We start from the raw sequence: 24,681 nt of genomic DNA on the forward strand, positions 1-24,681 counted from the left end.
TATTTGTCTTTATAAAAAATTAAACTACATCAGTTGAACATAGCCCATATCCTTTACATGTCAACCAATAATAATAATCACCATGTCTAAAAAATTAGAAAAAAACCTTAGAAATTCAAAGAAAAAAGTAAAATATTTGGCCAATTATTTTCAATCATTAGATTTACTTCTAGAACAAATTGTAATAAACTTTTTTATACTTTGGAACCCAAATATTTTCTTGTGCAAATACGCGTGATGGATGAAATAGAAGTAGCTAGATAGTACGTAGAAGGAGTTAAGAATAATGCATATAGAGAGAGTGGAAGAAGGCACAATGTGCTTAGCTTCGCCTTACCTTTTTAGCAATAGGGAATATTAAATAGGAGCAGCAAGAGGACCATATAGCCACAAATAATATATATACTAGAATGTGAAAAAAAATTGAAAGAATTTATTTGGTTGTTGGAACACAAAGATTTTCTAGGGTCTCTTTTTAAAATTTTATGGCAATTGGATCGGATATGCATTGTGGGCTTCACATAAAGCATTATGTAATTTAAATTTTATTAATTCATACCAAGTGAAGGCCAGCTAAAAAAATAGAGAGTGATTGGTTTCGATCACACAATTCCTAATATTTCATAAGAAATTTTATAGAAATATTTAAATCATGGAAGCATTAGTAATACATTACATTCCAAAAAACAATATTGCATGCATGTATTGTTATATTTAATTAGCCATCAAATCATATTCACAATGGTTGAGTAGAGCCACAGACACTATATATGAAACGTTCCCAAATAAATTATCTATCATATAATGCAAATATATTGGAGTATACAAGCCCGTGAATTTACCGTAGCCGTATGTCCATACAATTCATTTATTAATAAACAATGAGAATCTATACCAATCTTACTTCCTTATGGATAAAAAACTTTTAAAAAAATTGACGCACAGGGTGTAATGCTGTCACTATTTATGATATCATAAATTTGAACTCAAAATAATTTTTGTATAAAATAAAACAAAAGTGTAAATTGAACCAATTGTAGAAAATCTTATAATTTCTTAGAACCATTGTGGTTCTTAATTTCCCTTAAATTGAGACAACCATACATAACCACTGCATGATTTTTAAGTGACTACATATCAATAGACTTCCCTCTATTCTATGCCATAGCAGAAGATAGCTGGTTTTAAATATTATATTTCTTACTAGTAAATTTGGGTTTTAACACTCAAGTTGACTAAATGTATTTAAAAATATATATAAGTCACACATAATATAGGAAGCAAGGTCTAGAATATATCTACTCTATTTTTGTTAATTCATATGTAAGTACGTATAACAAATTATATCAAATGTGAACCAACTAAAAGAAGGAATAAAACACATTTATTAGAAATAACCTTTTTTGAGATTCGTTAAAAATAAGAGCCCAAAACATTTAATTAAAAAGAAAAACAACACCTTACTTTTGATTTAGACTTAAAGACCTACGTCTTCTTAAATGATGAAGAAGAATAACTTTATAGATTGGTGCTTATATAGATGAATTAAATATTACATATTATAAACTAACAAATATCTTAAAAGAAATATTTAAGCTATGAATGCCCGCGCATTCGCGCGGGCTACCATCCTAGTTAATAAAATAATATTCAGAAAAGGTTTAAAATATGTGAAAACCTCACACTCTCCTATGGCCTTTGAAAGTAATGCTTTCCTGAAATGTGTTGTCAGTTGGACGTTTTTGTCATTTATAAAAACACACCACAATTTAATGACTTTATGACGATGTACAGACAACATATACCATACAAAACAATTCTGATAAGCCGAAGCAAACGAGAAGGGGACATGTGACTGCTCCAAAACACATCATACAACCAGCAATTACAATTGGCTGAAGTGAAATGCCAAATTGTTAATTTGACTCACAAAGATGGAACTAGCAAAAGAAAAACTAAGACAACCGGTGAAACAACACACTCGCCATCATCTTCTAAAACAAAGTTCACACTAACCATCAGGTGTCTCAAATACACATTAGGAATAGTATTGATCAATACCTACAAGGCACAATAAAGCAGTTCCTTAAACTTTAGGAAACATGCAAAAGCTACAGCACCAATTTGCCATTGTAGATCAATGTTCATAAAGCAAGCAGGTATCAAACGCAATCTCAGATTCTCAGTACAGTTCATGAGGCCAATATTTAACTAGCCATACATAAAACTAACAAAAGCAGAAATCATCAATTCATGACTGTCAGCAGTTTGCCGCTGTACTGTCGTCTACCTTGGCATGTTGGACATATCATCACTTCCCATGAACTCTTCTTTGTTGTTCATGGGCTGTTTCCCCTGTTTAACTTCAACGCGCTTACGCTTGCTTCCAGGTGATCCAAGATCTTGAGTTAGTGTATTAGCCATTTCATGATATTTCTTATTGGCTTTGTGGTTCTTGCCAATGTGTTTCTTGGTCCATGTGATCAAGGGCATATCAAGAACTGCTTCACATGACTTTTCAGCATTGATGGCATCAACATTTATTTCTTCTTCATCGGCATCAAGATAAGCGCCATCTATTTCGGCACCAGTAGGAACAGCCACATTGAAACCAAGCTGTTGTGTCAGCTCCATGGCACGACGGAAATATGGGCAATCTGCTTTTATTCCAGGAATACCATTGTTGTGAAACCATTCTGCCCAAGCTTTTCTTAGTTCTGATGTGCCAATTTCAGTTTGTGCCGATGCCCCACGGTACACATCATCTGCATCCATGCCATGAAGTTTGAGCCTTGTTTTGCTGGATGGTTGTGGCAATACGACACCTCCACCTACACAGCTGCCTGCGACGTTACAGCAGGCATCTGGAGCACTTCTGCTGTCACTTCCACCACCATACTCAAATGTGCTGCCTCTCTTCTCCATTTTCTGCCGATAGTGAAATTCCTCTAATGACAATTGCTTTGCCATTTGCATTTGTTGTTCCTTACTGTTATTGTGGACACCATGACGAACCATGTTTTGCGTGTTTGGTTTCTTCATTTTTGCTCGACGGTTCTTCGCTGCTTTTGTCCTTTGTTTTACTTTGTTCAAAGAAATCCTCATAGCTTTCCTAACTTTTGGTGGCACTCCTGAGCAGGCAATGACATTGTGACGCCTCCCTGCAAGATGCTCCTTTAGCCGCGTCCCACGGCCACTTTTCCTGGTCATTTTACAGTACTTGCATTTAAATCCTTCACCAATTCTTTCTCCATGATTCCAAACATAGTCCAGGTTTTCATTATCTACCATTCCTGCAGGCTCAAAAGAACAAATGACTCAACAAGGCTTACATGTACTCAATATCAGAAGGTCTTGTTTAACGAATAACAGTACTTAGTTAATTGAAACATATGGATTCAAGAAACTTTATGATCCAAAAGAAATAATTCCTTCAATTCATGGACTAAGAATGGCTCAAAGTTCCATTTCTCCAATTGATTGCTTTTTTTGGTTGATTTCTTTACAGTTTATTCTATTCTTCCCCTCGTATCTATGCAGAACTCTCTTATTAAAATATATTAATCAGAGGGATTTTGGTGCTGAACAAACTGGATTGAGCAATTGAGCTGGCTATTGAGAATTTGAGATATTGACTAATATTAAAATACTCTGTAAACAAGCTTAATAGTCAATATTGATGTATAGCTAGGTTGTGCATTAGAACAGTAACTGGAAGGTAAAAGTGACTTAGAAACCACCACGAAAAGCTCTATTCCATTTCTATTGAATATGTTTTATTTTTTTTACATATTGTCCTAACTTTGACTAAACAATTTTATTCTGCTCTGTTTAAAGTAATATGCAGGGGGTTTGTTTGGTGCCCTTCAAGCTTTCAGAGGATGGCATTGAGCTGCATATTGCAACGAATCACGTTGGTATGCTCCACTCTTCCAGTCCTTAAAATGCAAACTAAAACATTTGATTGCAGGCAGGTTTTGCTAAAACCCTAAACCCTAAAACCTAAAACCTTTTTTTTATGTCAATACAGAAAGAAACAAGGTTAGCACCAAAGAAGCATCGTACTCGAAAAACTGCAATTGAATAAGCTAATAACGAAATTTTAATAGAAGGGAAGCAGATCAAATCAATTTTCAATTTAGAAATATTGCTCATTGGAACTCACAAATCAGCAACACATCAGCCTTTCAAAGTTCTCATTATCCAAGATCTAGCAGGTAAGAGATCCACAAATCAAAATCAAAATATAGCTTACCTTCATCAGGTATAGTTTCACATGAGGGTGCGGCAGCATTGCCTTCTACTGTTCCTGCTCCCTTCGGAGGATCTGCTGAGTTGCTGTCATCCTCATCAAATCCCATAATTTCGGAGATGGTACCAACTCTTCTCTCGGCTCTTGGCAAATCACCCACTAGATGAGGAGTGATGTTAGATTGGGGAGAAGGGATATAAAATTATAAATAGCAGGAGATGATTGGCTCCTTATAAAATTACTTGTTAGTTCATTTTATGGGTTATAAAGTCATTACATCCCCAATGGCCATACTACTTTGGACAGAGTCATAGAAGCCAGCAGGAACTAAAAAAACAGTAATGACTAGATATAATTAAACATCTAAAACTTTTACGGACGGATAAACACAAAAATACTGCTACATCCATCCAAGCTACTCGTACCCTGTTTCCTGGCACATATGGAACTCTCAATAACTTTGACTTCTGTTTTGAAAGAAAGGGAGGTGATCCCTCTCCAATTTCTATTACTAGAAATGAAGATTAGACACACAGCATCCACAACCTCAAAAGCAAAGCAACCTAACTATCAGCCTTTTAGTTCTGCCAATGGTGCCAGAAACTCTAAATAACTGTGACCATGTAGGATGTGGATTGTGGAAAACGATAGAAAGAATACTGATATCAAAGAAGAAAAAACCAAAAGAAAGGGCCATGTTTTGCACATTAAAAGGGTTCAAGCCAGTTCAATCCTTCTGACCCATTAACATTGTAACTCTATTTATTTGCATGATCGGCAAAACTTTTTAACTCTTTCCTTTATCTCATTTCTTGCAGCAGTGTTATTAAATCCATAAAGAAATACTAGATGATTTGCCGATGGATAAAGATAAACGTTATCTTAGAAATTAAAGCCATTACTAAATGAAAGATTATCATGCAAACAACAGCAAGAATAATTAGATTGTTCTTGTTTCCCTGTAGTGTAAAGACAGGGAGTTACCTGCGGTGCAGAAAGCACTGTATGCATGAAGGATGCCGTCGAAGTTGTCTTTTCCAAGATTCTTGAACTGCATTGACTCAAGGTGGATCATGAAGACACCATTGATCGTCCTTACAAAAATAAGCTGATAGTCTTCATCATATGCCACTATTAAATTTTGCCATCCCCCCATATGGCCGAGCCCTAGGATCACGCCCAATTCAATCTTCTTCAGCATCGTCCATTCGGCGACACCGACACCATCAGAGCTGATCTTCCTCTCCCACAATTCCATGATCTGGTATGACAGAATGGCAAGGCAAATACCACCATCCTCTGCCGGCATAATCTGGAAGCTGCGATGCGAATTATAATGCAGAAATTCAGATGGCATCTCGATTGTAGCTAGACTCTGCCTACCCAGATCAAACTCCAGTATGCCCTCCTCCTCGCCACTGAACAACCAGTAGAGCGAATATCCAATGAGGGTGCTGGGCAAGCATGTATCATACACAGGAGGACACTCTAATGTGATGAGATCGCCCCATACGTCGGCCTGCGACGAGTAGAGCGAAGCGTAGACGGGTTTGTAGTCGGTGTGGATGCCTATCAAGACGACCTGGAAGGGCTGGAGTGGCAGTCGCCATGGACGTGGCCTTAGCCGGAGGCGGCGGGGCAGATCACGGCGCCGTTGAAGACGATCTTCTCCTTGTCGTCGCCGAGCTCCGGCGGGGCGGCCGCGCAGCTGCGGTGGCCGGTGGCAGGGTCCCACACGGTGATCTCGTTCCGCGTCCGGTTGTAGACGAGGACGCGGCCATGGCGGCAGCCGAGGACGTCCCAGTTGCATCGCCCGGCGCCCTTGTCGCGCGGCATGAGGAAGTGCTCGGGCGGGATGCGGTCGGGGGCGTCGTGGATGGAGCGGAAGACTGGGTAGCCGCAGTGGTCGGCGAAGAAGCCGAGGAGGAGGGGCTCGCCGTGGTGGGCGCGGTAGCGGCGGAGGAAGGCCGGGTCGGAGACGACGCGGCGCCACTGCTTGCAGACGAGGGAGGCGCGCGGGAGGGAGGACGGCGAGGTCGGGAGGCGGACGAGGATCTCGCGCAGGATGTCGTCCCCGTCCAGCGCCGACGTCGGCGACGGCGCGGCGCGGCGGCGGCGGCGTCGGCGGCGAGCCATCGGATGATGTGGGAGCCTAGTGGGAGTGGAGAGGTCGGGGGGGGGGGGGGGGGGGGGGTTTCCCTGTGTTTTATTTTCCCAAAAAAAAAATATTTTCTTTCTTTTTGAGAGGAAAAAAAATATTTTCCGAAAAAAAATTACCGTTCGCGCGCGCGGGGTCAGTCTGTCGTGTGGATTAGGAAAGCGCGGGAGAAACGTCCGTTGCGCGCGGGCTTTTTGTTTGTTTGGCCCATTTGGCTTGTGGGCCTTCTCTTCACACGGCTTGTTAGGCTGTTTGGTTTGGAAGCAAAATTTAACCTACTTTGGTATACCTCTGTGTTTAAATATAGAGTAATTTTTTTTATCAAAATATCCTATAAAATTATAGATTTAAGGTATTTTCTCATAAAACTATAAATTTAACACCAAATTTATCAAAAAACTATAGATTTGTGACTAAGTATCACAAAACTACATACTATATATTTAATATTGAAGTTATCACAAAATTACAGATTTTAGAGTTTATAAATCCTTAGCAGTACTGCTTATGTTGAAACTTTAATATTGTACTTTTATGGTTAAATTGTGACTAATGTTTTGTGATAAATTTGGTACTAAAAATATATTTTTGTGATACTACATCTTAAACATTTAGCTTTGGGATAAATTTATTTGCTAAATTTGTAGCTTTGGGATACACTGATTTAAATCTATAGTTTTGCGATAGTTTGATATAGTTATATGTGGTTGTGTAAAATTTAATCTCAAATATATTTTTATTACTAATTTTCTATTGCAATATAGTGATACTCTATCTAACACAATTATAATATTGTAAAATTACATGTAAACTATACTTTTTTTTTTTGCAAAATTTGCTCTAGTACCTAAGTTTGTGACATTTTGACATTTGGTATAAGAGTCTCTAAGGCTATGTTATTTGGAGTAGTTGGAACCCTTCTCCCTGCTAACAAAACGGCATGGCAGCAACGCATGATTAATTTAAGTATTAGCTTAAAAACTTTAAAAATAGACTAATATTATTTTTTTAAAGCAGCTTTCCTATATAAAATATTAAATAATTGCAGCGTTTAATAGTTTAAGAAGCATGCGTGAAAAAAAGGGAGTAAAAGTTGGGAAAAGAAAACAAGCGAGCAGAAGTACGGAGAATGCAGTACAGAACACACCATAATTTTGTGACTTTGTTATAACACACTCTAGATAGAGTTATATGATAATTTTCTAAAAAAAACACTGTCAATTATTTAAAGAGAAAATCAAACAAATTCCATTGGCAAGCCCCTAATTCCAAGGAATACCATCGGTAAGTGCGAGTTACATGAAATGTCATCGTACACCTGACTTTGTCCCATAAATACCATCGCTGTTAGAGCACTTAACGGAGGATGCTAACAAAACCTTAAGGGTAATGGTATTTTTGAGACAAATTTGTTTGTGGGATGACATTTCATGGAACTCGTACTTATCGATGATATTTTTTAAAAAAATTGCGTACTTCTTGTCAATGGCATTTCTTATATTTTTATTTTGATATACTCGGTTACAATGGAGAGATTAAACTTTACAAAAGACCATTTTAACCTTGAGAGACTTTGCAAGATTGAAATGTGTAGCTAAATTTAGCTATATTTTTCAAGAATGAACCTGTCCTAAGCTGTGGAAATGAGAATTGCTAAAATATTGTTTTTTTCCCAAAAAGTTGAACAAATATTTTTTAAAAAATATATTTAAATTGAATCTAATTGTATTTTTCAAAATTCAAAACTCGTCCTAAACCATGGAAATGATAATTGCCAAAATATTTTAAAAAATTACATAATTATAGCCCTGGGAGGCTATGATTAGAGAAAAAGAAAAGCACAACACCACACGTGGCAACTCCTGTATACAAACTCGAGAATATAATTAACACCAGCCGGCCGGTCACCGCTGCCTATATATGCATGACCGGTATCCGCCAACCCTTCAAAAGGAGAACAAACACATTGCCCTGCTCTTCTCCAAACACATTTCCAAGCACTATTGCAAAATAAATTGATTGACGGGGAGAAAGCTGTCAAACATTGCAACCCCATTTCATCTCACCATCCGATCTCTGCCAACATGTGTAGCCCGATGCATGCCCATCCATCATCCCGCCACCACCTGACTGGCTGACTCCAAGACTAAATACAGTGGCCTTCTGCTCCACAACCGCCACCACGTCGACACCTCTTTACCAGCACCTCACCTCTGCACACCGTCATCTCGCAAACGACCCACCATAGCCTTGTTGATGTACCAGTCACCAGGGCTAGATCGGACCCCTAAGCATCTACACTTGTCATGGATCTCCTCGGAGAAGTAGGGGACCGAATAGAGTGGACTCGACCGTCGTCGCCATTCGCACCGTCCACGTGTCATTTGGGCCTTTGTGTGTGCCTTGACCTCGTTGGCCATTTGTCGGAGCATGCTACTGTCCGGGAGCAGATGTCCCTAGCCACTCCCTCGCTACATCCCGACGTCCCGCCATCCATGCCTCGTTGCAGCCCAGTACTGTCCGTCTACTAGCCACCAACCGCTCGAGCCAGCTACCATCGCTGTTGCTTGCCAGTTCGGTGTGCTGGTTCGGACTCCTCTACCCCCGTCGATCACTGGCATCCTTACCGGATCTGGCCGAATGGCCCAGTTCTAGGCAGAGATCTTAGAGGGAGGGATAAAGAGCCCTGCTCCCAATGTCCCTGGAGTTGTCCAACTTCCAACGTCCACTTCGGCGGCGATGACGCGAGGGAGAGGATGCAGGAAGGTTGTGTGGTGGTGAGTTAGTCGTGTTCGCGCGTGTAGCCTCTGGAGTGGGAGCGACATCTAGCATTAGCTATGTTTGTCTTGGCTGTCGAAAGATCGTTGTGCCTATAGATCTCACCGTTTTCCTAAACTGAACCAACCGCTCTTAAATTTTAATTTTTAAAACTTTAATTTTAGAGTACTTTGAATGTAGTTTTTTAAGCGTTAAGGATATGCATATAAAAGTTTTACCAGTAAATTATTATTTTTATTATTAATAAATTCTTTTGGTTTATAATTAGCTCTCTTAAACAACCGACGATGGAGCTACGATTATAGAACTCGATCAGATACACAAATTCGGGAATCGTTCATTAGTATATCACACTGGCGGTACGGTAGTGTTGACTACATGCAACCTCGTGCAACACACACCACGTATTATATTAGTATATTACCTAGACTATAGTTTGAAACGAAGTGTGATGAAGCTAGGTTGACTTCTCGCTGTTGATGTTCTGCCCCCGGCCACCTGATGATTAATTTGATATTAGTAGTTAATTAAGAATAATATCACCTCACATGCAGAGCTAGGTGATTATTGATGTATAGGCCACATGGGGTCACCGTTCCCAGAGATGCGCGCATGCAATTAGAAGCAACATCACCGGAGTCAGCAGTGAGATCGAGCAAACTAGCTAGCAAATTACTCCCTTCATCCCTAAATATTTGACGCAGTTGACTTTTCTAAACATGTTTAACCGTTTGTCTTATTCAAAAAATTTAAGTAATTATTTTTTTTATCATTTGATTAATTGTTAAATATATTTTTATATATACATATAGTTTTACATATTTCACAAAAGTGTTTTTAAATAAGAATAACGGTTAAACAGCGTTAAATATTTCGGGACAAAGGGAGTAGCTGAGATCGCGTGCGCGCATGTGAACCAGGATATGTGCAGGATTCATTTTTATTTTCAGACTCTTTTGAAGCGCAGGGATTCTAAAACTATAGAAATAAGAAAACAAATAGGAAAACAAAGGTTTGAATCATATAATTACTTAAAATGTGTTTCGATGGCACAGAAAAAGATATAAATATTGAAATTATATGTTATTTCGAGTTGAGTAGTAAGAGAAAAGAGAGGTGTGGCTTTGGAATTATCATAGAAAACAAATAACACGAAGTACGTACGAGCTCATGTTTAAAATCCTTAATTTGGAATTGGAGCATAGGAATGAATCCAACGGGATTTTAATTTGCAAGCCCAAATCTTACCAACCAAACAACCTCTTCATAAAGAAAAAAAAGCCTAAAAATTAATTAAAATCCTTCAATTTTCCTTTGAAAATGCTTTAATACAAATAAGTCTTTATTGGGTTCAGGTGATAGACAGCCACATGTAAGTGATAAAATCACCTGCCTTTGCCTTCCAAGTAGACGACGAAAGAACCTACGCATGCGCGCCACCCAGCCACTCACTCAGCTCGCGCGCTGGAGTACAATTACTAAACAAAAACTCAAAAAGCGAGGGCGGCGTGAGCTACAAGTATACAAGGTGGGGGCATCTTCTTCCTCCCGCTCGCTTGTCTTCTCCTCCACGCGCGCGCACGCCGTCGGGCTCGTGACCGATCGATCGATCGAGAGAGAGGTCGCTCGATCAACATGGGGGAGGCGGCGGCGGTGGTGGCGGTGAACGGGGAGAGGTACGAGGCGGTGGGGGTGGACCCGTCGATGACGCTGCTCGAGTTCCTCCGCACGCGGACGCCATTCAGAGGCCCCAAGCTCGGCTGCGGCGAAGGTCGGTCAGCTCTCTTGCTAGCTGCTGCTCTCATTTTTGTCTCCTGTTTCTATTTTTTTTTCGTGTTATATATGCTACGTTTCTAGCTATTCTTCTTGTTCTTGTTCGATCGGAATTAATTAATCTTGAGCTGGAATTTAATAATAATGGTTGCAACGTCGTCCCATCCACCTACTACGGGATGTAGTTGTAGCGATCCAGTTTTTGGTTGATTTATCTTCCTTCCTAGCTAGCTTAATTTTCAACTTCCTAGTGTTTTTTCAGACGCGGCAGGAACGTACTAGTACTGTTTCATTTCATTCCGGTCGATCTAACATTGTTTAGCCTACCTGATTAATTATTATATATATCACTCTAGTTAATTACAGCATGAGAAAACTAGCAACAATCGTGTACGTGCAGCAAAATTGTTGTGACAGTTTTTTAAAAACACGAGATAACTTGCTATTGCTACTACCACAACCAATCTTGGGAGCTATACGCAGTGGATGTGAAATCATTGGACAAAAAAACTTCTCCCACCTTCCCGTGATACTACTATAATAGATTTTGTGTAGATATAATACATCCGTCTGTCAAGATTCACTGTACTATAATGTGTCATATCCACCCAAAATTACTTATATTACGGAATAAATGTGTAATTTATTAGACAATAAAAAATTGTCTGAGTTTACTAACAGAAAAATACTAAACTTTTAGTAGTATAAAGAGGAAAGGCGATCGAGTTTGTTCAAGTCCTCGAGAGCATTACCTTGTAAGAAATGGAAAGGTAGTACACGTACTCACAGTAGCTTACTGATGATTACGCTACCTAGCCGTCAACGCATACGTTTGTACGGATTATTGTTATTACTGTGTTGATTATTTTTTGAACCTAACAGTTTTAATTAATTAGATTAAAAAGATGGGCTCGCATAAATTATAGCTTGCTAATTAATTTGAGATTTTGGAATTAATTAAATTAACAAAGCACTAAATTATTAGAGTTCAAATCTCTTCACATTTATTAGTTCAAAATTTGGAATTAGTAAATTTAAAACTATAAGTCATAATTTAGATTATCAGTTTGGAGCAGTTTCAGCGCACCTCTCAATCCTAGGGAATCATTCCAACCTTTCCGGCTGCAGTTTGTACTTTTTTGTTTGCTTTTTGTTTATTTTATTAAGGAGTATTAGGTAGCAGAGCCTCACATGCTGACAAACATGCAAAGCATGAAGCTAGCTAGAACAATTCTGAATACTTCCAACATGTCTCGTAAACCTTGATCGATACAGATAATAATATGATCTGTGTTACTGCTGGCATCTATAATGCTTCTTTTAGATAATGAGAAAATGATGATGTCCTCTGAAGCTAATATAATTCATCATATTGTCATGACGTGCAATTAGTCAAGTAACTTTTAAGCATCAATAATAAGTGCATTCCCAATACAATTACTCAGAGTAGGTACAATTGCAGACTATATTAGCCAGTTGTAAACATATTTTAATAAGATAAAAGGTGAGAGAGAAGAGCAGCGGCTACAAATCTGTAGCCAGCTGCAGTGCGGATTCCAAGACACAATGTGTGTATGACAGGTGGGACCATATATATTAATAGTATAGTAAGCAAATATTGTATGAATTGGCTATAAATGAATTGGAGCTAGTAGTGGGCTATGACTGTACAAAAGCATTCATTCAGTAATAAGCTCATAATTACGTATTATTTTGGACCCTCTTATACATGTGCGATCTTAGTATTGAGTGTATTTATTTATACACTTTAAATGATTTTAGTGGTGGTGTCTGAGCCTGCTAGAAATTCTACAATCTAACATGTGGGACTATAAGGTGCTCAGAGCCTGCTAGAAATTCCACAATCTAACATGTGGGACTATAAGGTGCTCAGACGTAATGTTTTTGCTTTATACATTACTAGAAAAGATGCATGTGCGTTGTAACGGGTGAATACTATTTTAATTTTATTATTGTTATACGGTTTAACTAAGGTGAAATTCATTGTGGGAATTTCCTTGGATATTTTTTTTTAAAAAAATCATGAGCTGCAATTAGTCGACATTCATCTCAAGTTAGCATGTGAGTTTTTTTAAAGAGATTCCTTACACGATTTCCAAAAGAAAACGAATTTAAAATCCGACTCAAACACGGAACCGTATTTTCAACAGCGAACGAACTTAAAATCCGTCTCTAACATGGATTAGTATTTCTAAAAGCGAACAAACTTAGAACCGATTCTACTATTTTTATAATAGTAGAGATAGAGAAGAGATATGCCTATTCAACTAACTATGTTAAGTTAGCTATAAACCTGTAGTAAAGTTGTTATTTTTGCATTTATCTGTTATAAATATCTGTTGCAATGCATGTGCCTTCAGCTAGTTTGAGTAAACTTTAAGGGGCTGTTTGGATGGAGGCTAACTTTGCCACAACTCCATTTGCCATGGTAAGCTACGCAAAGTGCGGCCAATAATTTGTTAGCCACAACTATAGCAAACTTTGACTAGAAAACGAGAGTATGACGCGTGGACCAATATGCTAACAAAGTGTAGCTTGACTCAAATGTAGCACTCTACCAAACGCTAGCTAAGAACTTGTGGCACGCCTAAGATTTGGTTTGGCAGACTGCTGCCACCGACCAAACAGTCCCTAAATTACTGAGGACTTCTTTTCAGGAGGATGCGGGGCGTGCGCGGTGGTGGTGTCCAAGTACGACGCCGCCGCCGACGAGGTGACGTCGTTCTCGGCGAGCTCGTGCCTGACGCTGCTGGGCAGCCTCCACCACTGCGCGGTGACCACCAGCGAGGGCATCGGCAACTCCAGGGATGGCTTCCACCCCGTGCAGCGCCGCCTCGCCGGCTTCCACGCCTCCCAGTGCGGCTTCTGCACCCCGGGCATGTGCGTCTCCATCTTCTCCGCCCTCGCCAACGCCGACAGGGCGGCCTCCGCCGCGCCGCCGCCGCCGCCGACGCCGCCGGGGTTCTCCAGGCTCACCGCCGCCGACGCCGAGCGGGCCGTCTCCGGCAACCTCTGCCGCTGCACCGGCTACCGGCCCATCCTCGACGCCTGCAAGAGCTTCGCCGCCGACGTCGACCTCGAGGATCTGGGTCTCAACTCCTTCTGGAAGAAAGGCGAGCGCGCTGACATCACCAAGCTTCCGGCCTACTCCTGTACTGCCGATGTTGCCACCTTCCCGGAGTTCCTCAAGTCCGAGATTAGGTCATCCGGTGGTGCTCCGGCGGTGGCGGTCACCGGCGACGGCTGCTGGTTCCATCCCAGGAGCATCGAGGAGTTCCACAGGTTGTTTGAATGCAACCTGTTCGACGAAATGTCCGTGAAGATTGTGGCGTCGAACACCGGCTCCGGGGTGTACAAGGATCAGGACCTCCATGACAAGTACATCAACATCTCGCAGATTCCTGAGCTCTCGGCCATCAACAGAAGCAGCAATGGCATCGAGATCGGAGCAGCCGTGTCTATCTCCAAAGCCATCGAGATACTACGGTCAGATGGTGGAGACGCGGTGGTGTTTCGAAAGATTGCTTATCACCTGGGCAAGGTGGCCTCACCGTTCGTCCGGAACACGGCCACCATAGGAGGCAACATCATCATGGCGCAGAGGATGTCGTTCCCGTCAGACATCGCAACTGTTCTTCTCGCTGCAGGATCAACTGTCACCATCCAGCAGGTGGCTTCCAAGAGGATGTGCCTCACTCTGGAGGAATTCTTGAAGCAGCCTCCATGTGATTCCAGGACATTGCTAATCAGCATCTCCATCCCAGATTGGTGTTCATATGATGGCATCACTTTTGAGACATTTCGTGCGGCTCCTCGTCCATTTGGCAATGCTGTCTCATATGTGAATTCTGCATTCTTGGCAAGGAGTTCGTTGGATGCAGCATCAGGAAGCCATCTTATTGAGGATGTTCGCTTGGCATTCGGCGCTTTTGGGTCTGAACATGCCATCAGAGCTAGTAAGGTTGAGGAGTTCTTGAAGGGAAAATTGGTTAGTGCATCTGTGATACTTGAAGCAGTCCGGCTGCTTAAAGGAGTTGTTTCACCAGCAGAAGGCACCACACATCCTGAATACAGAGTCAGTCTAGCCGTCAGTTACCTGTTCAGGTTCCTGTCTTCCCTTGCTAATGGCTTGGATGATAAGCCTGAAAATGCTAATAATGTTCCCAATGGTTCATGTACTACTAATGGAACCACCAACGGTAGCGCTGAGTCGACGGTTGACAGCTTTGATTTGCCAATAAAATCAAGACAAGAGATGGTTTTCTCTGATGAATACAAACCAGTCGGAAAACCAATCAAGAAAGTCGGGGCAGAGCTCCAAGCTTCTGGTACATATATACTTTCCTGTTCCTTTATGTGCACAATCTTTTTTAGTTTATAAGTTTTGCTTTAACTTTTCTTTTGAAATAAAGAAATTTGCTTTAACTAATTTCTTTGAACTACTGTACTCTAAAATCTTGCAACGTACCTACTATGTGTTGAGCTCCTTGGACTTTGATAGCCTGAACTTCTAAACTTGTTACTCAGGGGAGGCAGTGTATGTTGATGACATCCCTGCTCCAAAGGATTGCCTCTATGGAGCATTTATCTACAGCACACACCCTCACGCTCACATAAAAGGTGTAAACTTTAGATCATCTTTGGCTTCACAGAAGGTTATCACAGTTATCACTGCAAAGGACATTCCGACCGGTGGAGAAAATGTTGGATCCTGCTTCCCAATGTTAGGAGATGAAGCACTTTTTGCTGATCCAGTTGCTGAATTCGCTGGTCAAAATATCGGCGTTGTGGTACTTACGACCAAACCACCTGAACTTTCTTTCGATGAGACAAAACTAGCTAGTAATATGTCAAATATTCAGATTTTTTTTATAATGCGTTTGAGCTTACCATGTCCTGATCCATTTCTATCATTCAGATTGCGGAAACACAAAAATACGCCTATATGGCAGCAAGGCAAGCTGTGATTGAATATAATACTGAAAATCTTCAGCCACCAATTCTAACAGTAGAAGACGCTGTCCAGCATAACAGCTACTTCCAAGTTCCCCCATTTTTACAACCTAAGCCAATTGGTGACTTCAACCAAGCCATGTCTGAAGCCGATCACAAGATCATAGATGGGGAGGTACGGACATTTCGTTTTCTCTTAACACGCTAAAGCTTTAATTTTGCTATTCTATATATTAATTAGAAGAACAATTTTGATTCACACTGGAATCTACTGAGCAACAGAGTTGCTCTGAATGAAACGAAATATATAGCCTCAGTTCATGACAATTCTAGGAGAAATACCTTCACCTTATTTGTTTTTTGGGCACATACAGGTGAAACTTGGATCCCAGTACTATTTCTACATGGAGACACAAACGGCTTTAGCTTTCCCTGATGAAGATAACTGTATAACCGTCTACTGCTCAGCGCAAATGCCTGAGGTTACTCAAGATATTGTTGCAAGGTGCCTCGGCGTTCCATTTCATAATGTCCGTATTATCACGAGAAGAGTTGGAGGAGGTTTCGGTGGAAAGGCAATGAAAGCAACACATGTAAGAACCTGACTGACCATAGCTTTGCATTTGCAGGAAAATTATATTATTGAACTAGTGGAATTAATTTCCCGTACGTCTAGCTAGTTCCGTTGCTATAGATATACTGCAGTGCATATGCTTTTGTTTGAAAATAAAACTATATATATATATTTGTAATACCACAAAATGACAAACGTTTGTGATTGAACATGTATGTAGCAGTCTTTCACCTTTCAATAGAAATATACTAGTATTTCACCACTAAAATTCAGCAATTCAGATCTCTGTTTTGATAGCAAAACAGAGAATTTTTTTCCGATCTTGATTTTGATTTATATCTGAGTATTTGAAATGAAAAACTTCTAGATGTAAGTATGACCAGAAGTATTATGATTTGACAGGTTGCAACTGCTTGCGCTGTGGCAGCATTCAAGCTGCGGCGCCCAGTTCGAATGTACCTCGATCGCAAGACGGACATGATAATGGCGGGAGGGCGGCATCCGATGAAGGCCAAGTACTCCGTCGGGTTCAAGTCCGACGGCAAGATCACGGCCCTGCACCTCGATCTCAAGATCAACGCCGGGATATCACCGGAATTCAGCCCGGCGATCCCGTACGCCATTGTCGGGGCCCTGAAGAAGTACAGCTGGGGCGCTCTCGCGTTCGACATCAAGGTCTGCAAGACGAACGTCTCGTCCAAGTCGGCCATGCGTGCTCCGGGCGACGCGCAGGGCTCGTTCATCGCCGAGGCCATCGTCGAGCACGTTGCGTCCACGCTCTCCGTGGCCACGAACACCATCAGGAGGAAGAACCTCCATGACTTGGAGAGCCTCAAGGTGTTCTTCGGGGACAGCGCCGCCGGCGAGGCCTCGACGTCGTCGTACAGCCTCGTCATCATCTTCGACAGGCTGGCCTCGACGCCGGAGTACCAGCGGAGGGCCGCCATGGTGGAGCAATTCAACGGCAGCAGCAGGTGGAAGAAGCGTGGCATTTCTTGCGTGCCGATCACCTACTCGGTGACGCTCCGGCCGTCTCCGGGGAAGGTCTCCATCTTGAACGACGGCTCCATCGCCGTCGAGGTCGGCGGCGTCGAGATCGGGCAGGGCCTGTGGACCAAGGTGAAGCAGATGACCGCCTTCGCGCTGGGCCAGCTGTGCGATGACGGCGGCGAGGGCCTCCTCGACAATGTCCGTGTCATCCAGGCTGACACCCTGAGCATGATCCAGGGAGGATGGACCGCCGGGAGCACGACCTCCGAGACCAGCTGCGAGGCTGTTCGGAAGTCGTGCGCCGCGCTCGTCGAGCGGCTCAAGCCCATCAAGGAGAAGGCTGGCACCCTACCATGGAAATCCTTTATTGCGCAGGTGAGGAAGAAAAAAACATCCAAATTTTCGACTCCCTCCGTTTTGAAGTTTTGAGATTACAAGTCATTTTGACTTTGGTTAAAGGCAAAGTCAAATTGCTTTAAGTTTGTAGAAAAAAAAGTAGTAATGTAGAAATCCTAGATTGTGCAGGTGAGGAAGAAAAAAATTTCAAAATTTTCTAGTAAACTGAAAGCATCAGTAGCTAGGCAGATCATGTTTTCTGAAAGATCACTGTTGTCAGTCTGAAGACAGCATTGTAAATTTGTCTTCACTTTCAGGCAAGCATGGCTAGTGTAAAACTGACGGAGCACGCGTACTGGACCCCTGACCCGACGTTCACTAGCTACATGAACTATGGAGCTGCCACTAGTGAGGTATACACACTACACGAACCCTGATCCAAATTACATCAGCAGGCAGCTCTGAAAATGCAATTTTAATCGGAAATCTGCATATATATGATATGAACACTGTTCTCCAGGTGGAAGTCGATGTGCTGACAGGGGCAACCACCATCCTGAGGAGCGACCTCGTGTATGACTGTGGGCAGAGCCTGAATCCTGCTGTCGACTTAGGCCAGGTCAGTCAGTCACTCAATCTTTTTTTTTAGATTTTGTTTTATTTAGATAGATGATTACATCCTGGCCTCTGCATCTGTGATACATACAGCCATAAAGTTTGAATTAAAAAAAAAACAGTGCTCCTGCTACTAATTGGAGTACCTTCAAAACATCAATTAATTACTTTCTCCGTTCCAAAGCATAATTTTTTTAAAGAAAAATGTTTCTGGGTAATTTTGGAATGGAGGTAGTGATCAGATCTCTGCATGATGTTGCAAATCATTAATCAATTGCAAGACCAATGAAATCCATGTGTAAATATATATGTATAATCTGAATGCAAGATTGTTAGCTGAATATTGTTGATTTTGGCGGTCTCCATCGATAATCAGGTGGAAGGCGCGTTCGTGCAAGGTGTGGGCTTCTTCACGAACGAGGAGTACGCGACCAACGCCGATGGGCTGGTCATCCACGACGGCACATGGACGTACAAGATCCCCACCGTAGACACCATCCCCAAGCAGTTCAACGTCGAGCTCATCAACACCGCTCGCCATCACAGCCGCGTCCTCTCCTCAAAAGGTGACAATATAAATGCATCTTCTGCTAACCTCTTCTTCCTCCTCAATCTTTTTTTCGCCGGAACGGCGGAAGGAAGCCGATCGATTTTATTAGATTTAGGAGAAAATAAAAGTATATCGTAGTACAGGGTGCCACTAACAACAAGTGATTGCAATTTCGAAACGAAATTTCGGCAATTTCGCACCCCCACAGGCAAGCACATTTCTGGCCCAGAATTTTCGGTTTTTTTTTTCAATTTTTTGTGAATTTGGTCAAATTTTATTTAAATTCATTCAAAATTCGTCAAATTTTCCAAAAAATTTCGGCAAAAAAGTACCGAAATTTCGGCCACCCCCGGCAAAAAAAACAATTTCGAGATTGCTAACCTGTGAACAACAAACCCTATACAAGCTATACATTCACAACTTTAACACTGAAAAATCTGAAGCTGTTTTGGCGTATGTCATGGCAGCGTCCGGTGAGCCGCCGCTGCTGCTGGCGTCGTCCGTGCACTGCGCGATGAGGGAGGCGATCAGGGCGGCGCGGAGAGAGTTCGCCGCTGTCGGCGGCGGCACCGGCGGCTCAGATCAGGTGACGTCGTTCCAGATGGACGTGCCGGCGACGATGCCGGCCGTCAAGGAGCTCTGCGGCCTCGACGTCGTGGAGAGGTATCTCGAGAGCTTTTCTGCAACCACCGCCTAGTGCTGGGAGAAAGCCGAAATGGCTTCGCATCTTGGCTGGAAGAAAATTATGCAGGACCTCAGTCCTTCGCCCACCCAGAAAGACTTCTCATCTTGAGTGACACGTGTCCGCACGAATCTTGATGTAGTCATCTTCTACCTGAGCTCAAGTCAAGTGCAGAGTGCCAAACTTTCCCTTTCTCTCTCCTCTCCACTCTCCACCTCCCTTCCTCCTCCTCGGCCAGGGAGGGAAGGTTCCACTTGCTAGAGGCGGCGAGCTCGCCAAACTTTTTCATCGTGGCGTTGTCTCTCCTCTCCACTCCACTCTCATCTCACCACCTCCTTCCTCTCTTTCTTCCTAGCCAATTTTTGGCCGGATGAACAGCAACAGCGGCGAGTTCGTCCAATCGATGGTCACAGACTAGCAACCTTACCAGCCTCCCAAGCTAAGAGCACAAGTACTGGGTGCCGAGTTGCCGACTAGACATGCTACATTGCTGCTCTTGCATCATGTTGCATCCCGTGCCGGAGATTGGGCCTCTGGCTGTGCAGAAAGGAGCCAGGGGAGGTAGGGACTGGGAAGTGGAAAGGGAGAGGAGAGAGGGATTGGGGAATTTTTCGGCACTTTGGTCTGAGGTAGAAGATGACTGTTCTCTGCTCTAAGATTCGTGCGAACAAGTGTCACTCAAGATGAGAAGTCTTTCCAAATGGGCGAAGGACCCAGGTCCTGTATAAACACCAACAATAATGGGGCTGCTGACTTGTATGTTGATGAGTTTTTTTTTTATGTATGTTGATTACTGGAAATGATGTTTAACTATTTATTTTATTTTAAAATATCATGCAGTTATATTTATTTTGCTGTAACTTATATTTTTATATCTTTACTAAATTTTTAATAAAATGTATGGTCAAATGTTATATCAAAAGTTAAGGCGTTAGATATTTTAAGTTGAAGAGAGTATGTTTAGAAGAGAAAAGGTTTTTACTTTTGCAAGGTAAACCTGTATATGTATGGAGATGAGCAATTCTACAGTTCTTAAGGAAGTACCATGAGATACTAAAAATTTAATGTAAAATTTGGTACCTCATGGTACCTTATAGTATCTAGGTACCAAGAGGTACCAAATTTATAATAGAAAAAATGGTATCTCATGGTACCTCCTCAAGTACCATAAAATTGCTCGTATGGAGATAATATATGGACAGTAATGTTCTTATGGCTCGTGCAAAAAAGAGCGAAAAATATGCCATTATTTCTCTACATGGGATTGGGCGATTGGCCGGACTTGAACCGGACCGAACCAGACTGAGCTCTGGGTCATCTGTGGCCGATGCTTGCCATACGGTTGGTTTACTGGTCAAGGCACCACATGTAATTGTATACTAAAGTACTCTCTCTAATCAAGATAGAACTCTAGACCCATACTCTCTAAACCATAGATGTCTAGTTTAATGCACACAACGAGCGACCAAATGATCGATCCAAGAAATATTCCTAAATAAAGATTGATAGTAAAGCATAAAGATATAAAAGGATATATATATATATAAATATTGGAAATATAAAGCATATATATTAACCAAAATATCCGACTCAGAAAAGATATAAAAGTTTTTACCAAACTTCCAGAGGCACTCCTCTGAACTTTTGTCGGTTCTCGTACTTGACTTGACTCCCGATCAAACTCCTACTCCTCTACGAAGTAGAGTTGGCTATTCCTAATACTCTAGCAACTACAGTGAACAAAGTGGAGCTTCTACTCTGAGTTAGAGTAGTGGTGTGCTCGGCCTTGAAGTGATTGGGGGAGGGAAAGTTTGGTCTGCCGGCCAGTGACCTCCGCTGGGTCGGTTGGCCTTTCCAATATCTGAGATCATGTCCTAAAGTCGGTGTTACAACTTGTATTCCCCACTAACATCGGTTGGACCAACGGTCGTGGAAGGGGCCAACTAACCGGCCTAAGAGAGTGGTATGTCAGATGTGTACTAAATCAAAAGGAGTGTGTAACCTAGAAATTACCCCTCTGAATTATCGTGGTCGACTGAATTACCCCTCTGAACCCGAAAACCATACGTCGCTTACCCTAAACTTTTAATACCGGACGATTCACTCCCCTCAACCCAATCCAAATCAGTTTTGTCCCACATGGCATACGCGTGGCAATCCAGTCAGCATTTTATTTTTAAAAATGGTGGGACCCACGTGTCATAACCCCTCTTCCTCTCATCCTCTCTTCCACATTGTCAGTGGGCGGCAGCGTGCATAGCGCGACGTGGGGAAGGACAATGGGCAGTAGTGCGCGGGACGGGCTGGCCATCGGCGCGCATGGCAGCGTGCATGGAGGTGGAGGGGATGGGGGAGGGCAAGCGGAGGTGGATGGGGAAGGCAGTGGGCACGCGGTGGCGCTCGTGGACGGGCAGGAGGTCGTGCGCGGTAAGGTGGAGAGGATGGGGGAGGGCGGAGGTCGATGGGGAAGGGGAGGAGATGGAGGTGGAAGGGGAGGGGCGGTGGGCGGCAGTGCCCGTGGATAGGTGGGCGGGCGACGCGGACGGCGGCACGCCGGGATGTGGAGGGGATGGGGGAGGGAGAGGGGGAGTGGAGGTGGATGGAGAAGGGAAGAGATGGAAGTGGAAGGGGATGTCGGCGCACGGCGGCGGCCGTGGCGGGCGAGGCAGGGGCATGGCCGCCTGTCCCCGCGCTGACCGCCCCCGTGCGCTGCTGCCTGTCCATTGCTCGTTCTAGCGTTGCCGTGCACGCCTTTTGCCCAACTGCCCGAGAGAGAGATAGAGAGAGAGAGAGAGGGGAGGGGGAGGGAGGAAGAGGGGAAGAGGAGGTACAGGACCATGCTGACGCCCGGTCGGCCTCCATCTCCGTTGCCGACCGCCCGATCCGCCTCCACCGCCGGCCACCAAGCTCCTCTCCCCATCTCTCTCATCCTTCTCTCCTCACGGTGTGGAGAGGCCCTCCCTTCGCCGGCGGCAAGGTGCTGGACGCCGCCGCCTCCAGCATCCTCCTCAGCGCCGTCCCGCGATGACGCCGGCCGCCCGAGTTCTCTCCGCCTCCGCCTCCACCACCCGCCACCTGAGTTCTCTCTGCCCCCACCGTTGGTCGCCCGAGCTCTGCTTCCGCTGCCAGCCACCCGAGCGAGCGAGAAAGAGAGAGAGAGAGAGCAGAGGGATTGGGTAGGGGAGAGGAATGACAGGTGTGTCCAAGAGTTTTTTTAATTCTTTTTGTTGACTGAATTGCCACGTTGGTGCCACGTGTGCAAGCTCAAGTCGAAAACAGCTCAAAACAGTGCTTAGGAGGGTTATTTGCCCGATTTGTACAGTTTGGGGGGGGGTGGTGAAGGATGCCTGGTTTTACGGTTTAAGGTGGGTAATTCAATCGACCGTGATAGTTCGGAGGGTAATTCGTACTTTTTCTGTGGAACCTAGGTGTGAGCTAGAGAGAGGCAAGAGGAGTGGGACCCACTTGTTAGAGAGAGCATCACATCGAACCTATTCTACATTGTAGAGAGAATACAGCTAACAGTTAATTTACATTTTCTTTAAAGTGAAAATCACCTGATATAAAATGTTTTGGACCTTCGGCATCACATAGAGTTGTACATTGATCTACTGGAGATTACATGCAGCAAAGAGCCGGGGCCTTTCTTCACCGCCACACCAGTGACAGCATGGTGAGGCCATCTTGGCCATCTTGGCCGCGTGAGTGTTCTGTGCGCGATCTGGTTCCAATTTTCCTTTTTTGGGTCAGTTTAGTGCATCTGTCCTTTTTTCCTGTTTTGGGTGATTCTTGGTGGGGTCACAATTAACATTCTTGCCCCATGTGCATATGATACATTATTGAGCCAAGGTTGCCAATTTTTGGTCCATGAGACGTGTGATTTGTTTTTCTGTTCTGACAAAATCAGTCTAATTTTTCATGGGCTTGGCCCAATTATCATACGGGCCTCACATCCAACACATATTGTTTTGTGTTTTGTTTTCCTTAATTTTATTTTAATTCGTTTCAAATGTATAGAAAAAATTTATATGTATAAAGTTTCTAGTTTATACATATAAAGTTTATATGTATAAATTTTCATGCATTTAAAGTTCTATGTATTTTTTTCCCAGGTTAATATGTTAAATTTATTTCAATTTATGCAACACGTTAAATTCGTTCCAAATTGATACGTAGAAAGTTTCCATAGTTGTTAAAAAAAGGGGGCTTGATGGATCAGGTCGAATCGAGCCGCTCCCCATCACCCTTATACCTCCATCGATCCATACAACAACAACATATAATCAAGATTTTCACGCAACAAAAATCACAAAAATGTCAACCGGATATCCATCAACATTTTCACATCATAGAATCAAGCATTCATGAAAAACCAACTTCCCTCATCCCTTCTTTATGAAGTTTTGGCAATCTGTTGCTGGCATCTCTGGAGTAGGCGAAATGACTTGATCTTTAATGGTATTCAAGCAAACTTTGGCAAATGGAAGGCTGATTTTAAGGATGAGTTTACTCTGCATACGCATAGAGTAAAGGAGACATACACATAGAGTAAAGGAGACAGGAAAACCATTGTAGCAATCATGGATTTTTTTTTGCGGGGCAATCATGGATTAATAACATATACTCCCTCTGTTTTACAATATAAGTCATTCTAGCATTTTCCATATTCATAGTGATGTTAATGAATCTAGACATATACATCTATCTAGATTCATTAATATCAATATGAATGTGGAAAATGTTAGAATGACTTACATTGTGAAACGGAGGAAGTATTAACTAGCTTGCCTTTCAGTCAGTCTTTTCTTCTTTCTTTCCCTTCTATTATATTCCCCCTGTACAGTTTCCCTTGTATATTGCCCTTTTATTTTAATATATTTGTGTAGTAGGAGCCTCTCCTGCTGTTTTAACAGTTAAAAAGGATGTGTAGTCGCTCACTGCAGAGGAGAACTTCGCTTGCTGCCATCGCTCACTGGGACATGGAGGTTGCCTCTGCTAC

The 24,681-nt window shown here is 42.7% G+C and overlaps 2 protein-coding genes across 2 annotated transcripts; one reads left to right on the forward strand and one right to left on the reverse strand.

Annotated features, from left to right (window-relative positions):
- Positions 1-2,286: 2,286 nt before the first annotated feature.
- On the reverse strand, positions 2,287-6,388 carry LOC136353633 (uncharacterized). Its single transcript, XM_066304686.1, has 4 exons — positions 5,900-6,388; positions 5,237-5,771; positions 4,256-4,411; positions 2,287-3,293 (listed from the first exon to the last, which is right to left on the reverse strand). The coding sequence occupies exons 1-4, from the start codon at positions 6,386-6,388 to the stop codon at positions 2,287-2,289; spliced, it is 2,187 nt and encodes a 728-aa protein (XP_066160783.1).
- A 4,347-nt stretch (positions 6,389-10,735) lies between these two features.
- Positions 10,736-20,615, forward strand: LOC4348072 (probable aldehyde oxidase 1). Its single transcript, NM_001422977.1, has 10 exons — positions 10,736-10,959; positions 13,640-15,310; positions 15,510-15,772; positions 15,901-16,110; positions 16,310-16,528; positions 16,912-17,874; positions 18,153-18,248; positions 18,356-18,454; positions 18,827-19,016; positions 19,468-20,615. Exons 1-10 carry the CDS (start codon positions 10,824-10,826, stop codon positions 19,695-19,697), a joined length of 4,077 nt encoding a protein of 1,358 aa, NP_001409906.1. The 5' UTR covers positions 10,736-10,823; the 3' UTR covers positions 19,698-20,615.
- The last annotated feature ends 4,066 nt before the right edge of the window (positions 20,616-24,681 follow it).

The sequence above is a fragment of the Oryza sativa genome, chromosome 10 (assembly GCF_034140825.1).
Source record: "Oryza sativa Japonica Group chromosome 10, ASM3414082v1".
Classification (NCBI taxonomy): Eukaryota; Viridiplantae; Streptophyta; class Magnoliopsida; order Poales; family Poaceae; genus Oryza; species Oryza sativa.

Bases quoted from the DNA above. Each gene is read 5' to 3' on its own strand.
- LOC136353633 (XM_066304686.1), bottom strand. From the start codon at position 6,388: ATGGCTCGCCGCCGACGCCGCCGCCGCCGCGCCGCGCCGTCGCCGACG. The intron at 5,772-5,899 runs GTGATCTGCCCC...TACTCGTCGCAG, and splicing joins AGATCGTCTTCAACGGCGCC to GCCGACGTATGGGGCGATCT. The intron at 4,412-5,236 runs GTAACTCCCTGT...CTCCTCATCTAG, and splicing joins CAGTGCTTTCTGCACCGCAG to TGGGTGATTTGCCAAGAGCC.
- LOC4348072 (NM_001422977.1), top strand. From the start codon at position 10,824: ATGGGGGAGGCGGCGGCGGTGGTGGCGGTGAACGGGGAGAGGTACGAG. The intron at 17,875-18,152 runs GTGAGGAAGAAA...CTTCACTTTCAG, and splicing joins GGAAATCCTTTATTGCGCAG to GCAAGCATGGCTAGTGTAAA. The intron at 18,249-18,355 runs GTATACACACTA...ACTGTTCTCCAG, and splicing joins ATGGAGCTGCCACTAGTGAG to GTGGAAGTCGATGTGCTGAC.